Source organism: Bubalus bubalis, chromosome 9 (genome assembly GCF_019923935.1).
Source record: "Bubalus bubalis isolate 160015118507 breed Murrah chromosome 9, NDDB_SH_1, whole genome shotgun sequence".
NCBI lineage: Eukaryota > Metazoa > Chordata > Mammalia > Artiodactyla > Bovidae > Bubalus > Bubalus bubalis.
Genome location: NC_059165.1, coordinates 72,104,245 through 72,113,893, shown reverse-complemented (window position 1 = coordinate 72,113,893; position 9,649 = coordinate 72,104,245). Strand labels below are relative to the sequence as shown.

The 9,649-nt window shown below is 52.7% G+C and overlaps 1 protein-coding gene across 22 annotated transcripts in view; it reads right to left on the bottom strand.

Annotated features, from left to right (window-relative positions):
* Window positions 1-830: 830 nt before the first annotated feature.
* Window positions 831-9,649, bottom strand: part of FAM193B (family with sequence similarity 193 member B) — a 30,863-nt gene continuing 22,044 nt past the window's right edge. For 17 of the 22 annotated variants that reach the window (XM_044947733.1, XM_044947730.1, XM_044947729.1 and 14 more), the window contains 3 exons: window positions 4,062-5,085; window positions 3,836-3,911; window positions 831-1,217 (listed from right to left, as the gene is read on the bottom strand). In XM_044947733.1, coding sequence (XP_044803668.1) covers window positions 1,076-1,217; window positions 3,836-3,911; window positions 4,062-5,085 — 1,242 coding nt within the window. In that variant the 3' untranslated portion in view covers window positions 831-1,075. Of the gene's footprint in view, window positions 1,218-3,011; window positions 3,110-3,835; window positions 3,912-4,061; window positions 5,086-9,649 lie in introns of all 22 variants that reach the window. The other 5 variants (XM_006042896.3, XM_025292899.2, XM_006042895.3 and 2 more) reach the window with 1 other exon arrangement.

Genomic DNA, 9,649 nt, shown 5'->3' with positions numbered 1-9,649 from the left:
TTTACACAAGAGTTCATTCTTAACACCCAAGCACTTTGGCTACACATCCATGCCCATTGTAAACTCAGATCTAACTTATAAAACTCCACCTTTACTTTTACCCCACCTTTCCCTGACAGCTTCAATCATCCAGGCTATAGGTATACACACAATCCACAAGGCCTCAAGACTTCCTGATGGTTTCTCACATTAGCTGCGCAGAGACCAAGTCCCACCCCTCCAACTTGCCCATCTTGGAGGGAAGGAAACTGAGCCATAGTGTGGGGAAGGGGTTGCTAAGGGTTTCCATACTTATTAACAGGAGGAAGGGGCACAGATGCTACCGTCATACAGACCTATGCTTTAATCGTGTGTGTGTGTGCACACGCGCGCACGCTGTCATGTCTGATTCTTTGAGACCCAATGAACTATAGCCCACCAGGCTCCTCTATCCATGGAATTTTCCAGTTTTAGAATACTGGATCATGTTGATGTTTGACAGAAAACAACAAAAGTCTGTAAAGCAATTTTCCTTCGACCGAGCAATCGAACCTGAGTCTCTTGCATCTCCTGCATCAGCAGGCCGAGTCTTTACCACTGCACCACCTGGGATCCTAGTTGGCCAAACTGAGCTCAGTAGTCTCTTTGCTGTCTTGGCTTTAATTCCTCATCCGTAAAATGGGCTAATAGTTCTACTTAGCACTGCTGACAGAATTAAGTGGAATTGATGCCAACCTCTTGTAGCACGCGCTCAGGAAAGTTAATGACTAAGGCAGACTACAATGTCTCTGAGTACATCCTTCACCCTCACGCCCCACCCGGATGAGTAAACCTTCAATCAACACACTGACTCTGTGTCCAAATGTTGCTTTATCTTTCGGCAGGAAAGATTTTTCACAGTATCAAAAGTAAAGAATTGAAAAACAAGTAAAACAAAAACAAAAAACCAAACACAAAAAGAGCAGTGTTGGGCCAGCAGTACCATCAGCCCCCAAGCCCACAGGCCAGCCCAGCCTCCGGGCTCTGAGTGTGGAGGCTGCGTAGCACCAGGAAGCGGCTCTGCGGAGGTCCTGAGGGGCCCCAGCATGAACAGCATCTATTCAGCTTTTGGTTGGTCCAGGATGGTGGAGCGGGGAGTGGGGTCTTGGGCAGGTAGGTGGGGATGTGACGGAGAAAACTGTAGACCTTCGGCTGGCAGTTGGGATCTCAGGACACCCTTAAGCTGGTTCTGGCAGGGGCTGAGAAAACAGAAGAGTATGGCCACATGGTGAGAAACGGCCTCAAAGCAGCCTCCCTGTGCTGGTTCCGAAGTCTCCACAGGTCCCCATGGAGGCAGGAACAGTTGCCTGCTATTTCTGTCCACTGGGCTGAAAACACTGAACAGACTTTCCCCATCACCTCCAGCAGAGGACGAAGGTTAAGACAGAACCCCTGCCCCACTGAACATCATCCTGAATCTCAAGGAATGAGGACAACACTTGAGGAACCCAGACCCCCAGCTGTAGGCCAGGGTGGAGGAAGAGCCCAGCCTCTCCCATTGACCGTGGAGAGATCACCTATGCTCTCAGACTCCCACCTCCGGCTCCAGGTGCCTGGCCCAGGCTGGGTCTCCAGCCTGCACCGGCAGTGCTCTCACACACTCAGGGCTCACAGTCAAGGCTATGAGAAGGGTGGAGAACGTCAAAGGAGGGCATTTATTGGGGAGCACCCCCGTCTTGAGAAAGAGATCAGTCAGGAGGGAGTGAGAGAAGATGGCTGGATGAGGCTTCCTACATGACAGGGGCACTGGGCTGGGAAAAGCAGTGTGACTTGTTTTCTCTCAAAAGGGGCAACAGATGAAGGTGCCTGGGGTTCTGGTAGCTCCTGGCTCCTGTGGAGGTGGTGAAGAAAGGCAGGATGGCACCCTGGCCCTGGCAGAAGCTCCTGGGGGGCGTGGACATACTATGACAAAGGATCAGGGAGCCCAGGCCCACAGAGCAGAGGAGCTGAGGTGAGTCTGAGGACTATCCTGACTCTGGGTTAGTACAAACGTGACCAGCCTACAGGGAGCCCAGCCCTGGGCTGCCTGGGAAGCAGAGGCTAGTGTCAAGGGTGGGGGGGATCCTGACTCAAAAGGGGACTCAGGGACTCAGTCAAGGGTCCAAGAAGTCTGCTGCCCTGGCACTGGGGAAAGGGGAAAGGGACAAGAGAGGACGTCCTCCTGAGGGGTGAGCTCAGCCCACCTGCCCCAGCTCCCTACTGCCTCAAAGGCAGCTGTATGCTCGCCAGCCTGAGAGGCCCAGCGCTGGGCACGCATCTTAGGGTGAACTATGGCTCCGTACAGCCATTAAGTCCCAAGGCCTGCCAGCCAGCCAGTCTTCTCTTCTGCCCTGGGGGTTCCCAGCCCCACTGCCTTCTCAGTTTTCTGTTTTTAGCCTAGAACAACATCTGATATGTCAATATTTCAGATAAAAAGACCTGTGCAGGTGGCTGGGAGGGGAGGCCAGAGCCCAGCTGGGGGCCAGGCTCTTCTTCCAGGAGGGAGCTTCAGTACCAGTTTCCTCATGGAACCCATCCTGTTTGAGGAAGAGGGCCCACCTAGCCTCTACGCCTAAATGACCTCCAAGGCCTTGGTCTAGCGGGACTGCCCTCTCACTGTTCTCTTGGGGCTGGGTCCGTTTTGCATGGCTTCAGCTGGGAAGCACCATGGTAGCCTGCATAGAGGAGCCAGACCAGGCCAATGAGATTCAATCCTGAGGCCGATAATGTCAAGGGTGGGGGCAACCCTCTAAGGCCCATGGCCCCCTGGGCACTTTGGGAGGTGGCTAGTGAGGGAAGTTTAGAGGCCTGGCAGGGACACCCCAGGGGATGGCAGTGCTGGAAAGGCCCTTCAGGAACAGGGACAGGAGGGCTCTCAGGAAAGGAGATGCGGCTGGCAAAGCACCTAGTCCAACTCCCTGTGCCCCAGGGTGTGAAATGGCCTGACAGTGGCACAAAACGTGGCAGAGCATGGGAAGAAGGGGTGCACGAAAACACTCGAGGGGTCTTGATACCTCACTGAGCTGTGCTGGGAGTGGTTTTCTTGAGGCTGAAGTTGGTCCAATTCACAGCAACTTTCTGACGCGTCTGCTTTGCAGAATCCAGACAGAACCTGTTGGGTTTGGGAGATGCCCAGGCAGGGGGTGGGGTGCGGGGCACAATCAAGAGGTTCTCTCTTCTCCCCACTGGACCTGCTTCCAGACCTGCGAGCCCTGGCCACTAAGGAAACCAGGTCAGCTCTGTACAACCCCTCGGACTCCCAGGTGTCTGGGTCTAACAGTATGGGGCTGCCCGATGAGGTGCCCACATGCCTAAGGGGCAGTGTGTGAAGAGTGACCTGCCTTAGCATACAGCCGGCCTCCTCACCCTGGATTTTACTCTAGCTAAACTGGGATGCCTTCTGTTCCTCCCAGGATGATGTATTTCTCCTGCCCTCAAACCCTTTTCATTTTATCTGGTCCACTCATTCCTATTCCTCAGGTTTCAGTCTGGTTACCGCCTCTTTGGGGAGGGCTGCCCTGGCCACCCCATCCTTCAGCTTGGCCACTCCTAGGCCCTAGCCCCATGCCTTTAACTCCTCTAATAACTCTTATCACTGGATTGTATGTATATGGCTCTCTCCCCCAACCTAGATAAGACTCTGACCCCAAAACTCAATCCAGGCAAGAACAGAGAAATGCACGTGAATAAAACTGGAGAAAGCCCTCGTTCTTGGGAACTGACATCCCTCCTGCTCCCAGTCCCTTGCACCTTCTCAGATGATCCATCCTGGCTACCTGTGTCCCTACCTGGGGCAGGAGTCCACCATGAGTGGGAGAGCAGGCAGCCTCACACCTACCTCTTGAAGTACTCCACCTCCCGGTCAGTCTCATCCATCTCCACCCCATCCATGTCCTTGGGCAGGAACACATCGTCTAGGAAGACATAGCCAGGAGGGCTCAGTGCTCACAGCAGCCTCTGGGTCATGCTCCTGGGGCAATGCTGCTCACATGTAAGGACTGCCCTCCACCCCATGGCCTGGCTGGGTGGGGGTCGATCAGTCAGTCAGTTCCTGGTGCACTCACCCAAGGAGGAGGCTGACTTCTCCTGCTTGTTGCGGCTCCGGCGGCTGCGGCCCTTGCCCTGTTGCAAGCTCTGCGGCCTTGCTGGGCCTGGGGGCTGTACAGACTCCTGCTCCAGAGGCCGTGCCTTGGCTTCACCTGGCCAGTTTCGCCAGGAGTTGCCCTTCTCCTTGTCAGCTTTGGGGCTGTCAGCCCAGCCTGGTCCTGGTCGGGTCCCCTGGCTCCCTTCTCCAGCTTCAGCACAGCTGTCCACTCTGGGAGGCTCTGGGGCCTTGCTTGGCTGCTTGGGGCTAGGGGTCTGGCCCTTGGCACTGGGAGTCTCAAGGCAGGCTGGGGACTGGGAAGCTGGGCTCACCTCACTCTTCTTGGCCTGATTACCCTGTCTCTTGCCCTTCCGTGGCTTCCCACCTGAGGCCACAGGCTCAGGCAGCTCCTGCTTGCAACCAGGGGCCCCCTTTATGCTTGGCTCCTCAGAGCTAGGGTTACCTGGCTTGGGTGTCTTGACCCAGATCATCCGGGAAAGGTTGGGCACGGTGTTGAGTCTCCTCACTAGCCCATTCTCAGGGATGATACCAGGAGGGGGGCCCTTCACCTCTGTCCATGGTGGGTGGGGACTTCTCATTTCTGCCCATGGTGGGGCTGGCTCTCCTGGAGCTTGCAACATATGGTTCTGAGAGGAGCCCAAAGTCAAAGGGGACAGGTCAAGGTTAATGTCAGGCCTTTGCTCTGAGGAGCCACTGGGGTTTGAGGGGGCTAGACTCTGAGGTTTTGGCTCAGTGGCCCCTTCCTTAGAGAAGCCATTGCTGTCCACGCTGAGCTCACACATACTGAAGCTGGCACAGATGGAGTCCTTGACAGTGTTCTTGATCTCCTGTAGACGGCTGTTCAGAAAGCTGTTGACCCGATCCAGCTCCCGATCGGGCCACCCCAAAAGACTCTCCCTGGCAGGCCTCAGCTCCCGGCTTCCAGAAACACTACGATTTGCTTGCTTCAGAGCTTCTGCTGCCAACTGGGCCTTCTCTTTTTCCTGCCAAGACAAGAGGCAGTTTCAGCAGAGGCTTGGCAGCTGCCAGGCACAGTGTGACACCTGACACGTCTGCCTTCAGCCCAGCTTTCCCACTAACTGGCTAGAAGCAGGGCCTGGCAATCCTGGCCTGCTCACCCTACAGTAACAAGGATGAAATGCAATCTGACAGGTGCATGTCGTGGGGATGGAGGCAGTTACACCAACAGAGGGTAGGGTTTTTACAGCTTGTTCATCCAGGGCCCTAGAATCAGTCCTAGGGCCTAAAAAAGTTATAGGATCTCAAAAGGGATAGGATCTCCCTCCCAGGGATAAGCTTAAGCAATTCACTCACTTGCTGAGTCTCAGTGGACTCATCTGCAAAATGGGGACGGTAATTCTGGAGTGAAGTCCAAAGTGGGGATACGTGTAAGGAAGATTGCTACTATGGAGGCATTCTCTCCAATTCTGCAAGTGGCAGGAGAAAAAAAGCCATGACAACATGTAGGTCTTTCAAGAAGATAGATGTGGGGCTGTGAGATACCATGGTAGATCACACTGTTCTGGGTGGCTGGGAAATGTGTGTGCCCCCCTGAGGCTGCCTATGGGTACTACTGGAGAGGGCCAAATTCCCATAGGAAGGCTACTCACTGCTTAGTTGGCCTCAAGGAATCAAGGGCACACCTAAAGCATGCCCAGTGGCAGACAAGGGGCCCCACAGCAAGAGGTAAAAGCAGCCCCTTTGCCCAGGTGAGGACCAGGAGGCTGAGGGAGGCTGGACTCTGCCACTCAGCATAGATAGTCAGATCGGAGAGTGAAAGCAAGTCTGTGGGCTCTGAGTCACCCCACCCCTAACCTCTGGCACCAGCTCTGCCCAACCTCAAGGCACCAGCAGGCTGAGGGGGCCTTTAGAGGGAGACAGGAGACAGTTTTCAAAAGCCAACGGGAATGAGGTGGTAGTGATGTGCTAGGGGCCAGATGACTTCATTTGGGAATGGAGGGGGAGGAACAGGATAAGTTGTGTGAGAAGAGGGCTTGCCACCACATGTCAACTTAAGGAGGGTGACCCTCTGCCCCAGGGGGCATACATTTATCCTCTCATCTTTTTAACAGGCTGGTTCTATAGCTGACTAGGACCACAACTGTGGAACGTTGGACAAATCACTTATTCTCCCTGAACCTTACGATCTCCATTTATAAATTTGGGAGAACAACCACCAACCTATTTATGTCACAGGGTCACCATCAGGACACCTCAGTGAGGGTGTGTCCCCTTCTCTGGGCAATAATCAGGCTGTAAGCCGTGGAGTTCAAGGCTACAGGCAGAGCTCTGAGGTCATGGCGATGGACAAAGAACTGGAAGGCCCTTCACTTTGCTCTTCTTCTGTGCCAGAACAGCTCTGCTTTCATTTGTTAGGAATTGAGGGCCTGAGGACAATTTCAATTGCAGAAAGGACTTTTGCTGCTATACAAGTGTGAAACGACTAGTGTAGAGGGAATGATGTGGAATCATGTATAATTTTGTAATGAGAGAAGGAAAAAGCATGGAACCACACATTTTTGCTATGCACCAAAAGCCTGGTACCTTCCCATGTTGCCTCATTTAATCCCCACAACTGCCCTTGCTGTGTCATTATCCTCAGTTTATAGATGAGGAAACTCGACTTTGGAAAGAGTTAAGGAACTGATCCAAGATTACATGCTAGTTAAGTGGTGAGTCAGGAAAGCATACCCAGGGGTGATCTTCAGAAGTTCTCACGTTTTTCAGTATCATTTGACAATCATTTCTTGACCTGTGACCTTATATGAGGCACTGGGCTGGACTCTGGGCACTCTCTGTTCACTGACTTGAGTCTGCTGGGGGAGATGGACGTGCGAACAGACTGTTTAATTCTGAGAGACAGTGTGAAAAGTAACGGGGAAAAAGCACAGGGTGCTCTTGGGACCCAGACTGGGCCATCAGGAGGTGCTTCCCAGAGGAGGCAATATCTCACTGAGCACTGAAGGGTAAGTGGGATTATCCTGGGACGTGTGAGACAAACATATTCTAGATAAAAAGTAGAAGAAAGGCTGGGAAATGGGAACACACAGAATATTTAGGGAATGCAAATACTAGAAGGCAGCTGGAGCACAGATTTCTTTTGGGTGGAGTAGAGTGGGCTGGAAGGCCACAGGGGCAGACTGAGAGATGAAGCTGGCAAGCTAAGCAGGGGCTAGATCCTCAAGAGCCCCGCAGGCCATATTTGATCCTAGATTTGAGCCTATGGGCAACGTTCAGTTACTGAAGGCTTTTTAAACAGTGCCAGTAGGGTAGAAAGAAGTGGATGGTGTGAGCTACTGGAGGGGGTCACATGGCCAGGACTGTTCGGTGACGGGTCGGGGAGAGAACGAGCTGAGTCATGAAAACATCATCAACCATCACTACTGTTTCTGCAGCAACTACTCTGTTCCCTCTGCCCAACCTTTCTGTGCATCACTCCATTTCATTCTCACAAAAGCCTTGAATTTTAGGTTCTACCATTATTCTCATTTTATGGAGGAAGAAACTGAGGCTTAGAGGTTAAATGATTTGCCCAAGGTCATACAGCAAGTACGGCAGAGCCGGGTTTCAAACTGGTCCAATTGCAAGGCCTGCTGCTCTCCATCACCATGATGTGGTCCTCCCCAGATGGCATCTGGGGTTCTGGTTGAGGCAACTAGGTGGATGGTGGTGCTATTAACTAGACAGACAACGGAGAAGGCAAAGTGGGCTCTTTTGGAGAAAGGTGACAAGCTCAGTTTGGGATGCGCTCAGTTTGGGTACCTGTAGAATGTCCGTGAGGAGGTACCCACCAGGGTAGGGTATGCTACTGTGAAGTGCAGGGGGAAACACGGAGACATAATGACCTGGGAGGAAACACTATCCAGACGGCTCTCTCCCAGGGAGCTGTCTTTAAGGAGGAGGGCCAGGCAGAGGAAGACGTGCTCACAAAGGACACAGGACAGAGGGCAGAGATGAAGTGAGATGTAGAAAACGTGGCCTCCCCTTTCCCTTTCCCTGCCCCCACTTGAATGAGGTTGGAGGGGCCAAAGAAAACAGAGTTTGAAAAAGAGAATAAAGGTGAGATCTGCCTAGAGGAAAAGAAGATGGAACAGGAGAAAATGATTTGGCAACAAAGAAGTCACTAGTGGCTCTATGGAGGAGTGGAGGTAGAAGACAATTTGCAGTGAGCTGACAGGAGTAAATGCAGATGACGTTTTTGTGTGATGAGGAAAGAGACCGGGGTGGTTAAGAGAGGCTGTACGCTCAAAGGACAGTTTGCTTTCAAAAAACAGAGTACTGGGCACAGTGAGAGGCTGAAGCCACACAGCAGGAAGTGGTATTAGGCTGAGGAGGCAAGAAGGACAGCACAGGCTTTACGTAGGAAAAGGGCTAACTCTTCCTTCATGCAGGAAGAACTCTGCAGGACAGTGCCTCTCCACTGGCTTTGAATCCTTGTTGAAACAGGAAGTGAGTTATCTGCCAAAAAGTAAGGTAGGGGTGGGGAGAGGCTGGCAGCTGGAGCAGAATGGAGGTCTAACAGAGAGGCTGGGGTGAGTGGAAGTGATGATTCAGAAGACTAGAGAACAGCAAAGTGGGGGCTCAGGCAGGTGGGAGACTACTTGGCCAGGGTGCCAAAGACAGATTCAATCTAGCACCTCAAGGTGTAGGAGAGAGGCAGGCTGGGGCTGAACCCAGGACTGTGGTTTTTCTAAGTGGGCACAATGGAAGGACAATGAGGAGCTGAGAGGACTGGTAGGAGAGTGAATGAATGATACTCAAGGGATCTGAACTGGCCTGAGAAAGGAAGCCAGGTGACAGTCTTCAGTGGATGAAGAGGAGTAGTGGTGAGAGGTTACAGATGACAGACCCAGGGTCGGTTTCAAAGGAGCGAGGATTAGGATACTGAAGAGTCATGGCTGGAAATGGTACGAGGGAACAGAAAAATACCCAGCTTCGTCTGTCTCCCCAGGTGGGTAGTGGGTGGATGCCTTTCATAGTGGAAGCTGTGTTTTTGGTGGATTGTAGCTAAGTCTGGGAGGTGACGGAGGGGTACTGTGGAGGAGGCTGATGTATAAACAGATAATGACCATGATCACTAGTTACAGGACATCAGAACTGCCTACTCTGTGTTGTATCCTGGACTCTAGACTGGGTGGGGCAGATGGGAGCTGTGCAGGCAGTTTCTGAACTGTGAATAGAGAATGATAAATGGCAGACTAGAGAGATGTGCGAGATGCAGCCACAGCATAGTGGATGTTACCTGAGGAAGACTGCGAAGGAGGAAACATCTGAACTGGGCTTGGGAGGAGGTTTTTAGAGGGGAAAGGAGGGGGCAGAGGTGAAGGAGAAAGGATATCCAGGCAGAAATTTATGAAAAACATACCAGGCCTGGGAACTGTGAAGTGTGTTCCCTGGGACCTAACCGGGAACCCACAGCCTTGGGAGGCCAGGAAAGGCCAGAGAGACCACTTCTGCCAACTGCACACTTCTGGCCAGGCAGTGCTGGCAAGGAGACAGCAAATGCCGACCCCTTTCTGAAGGCAGTGGAATGACCCTTTGGTTTAC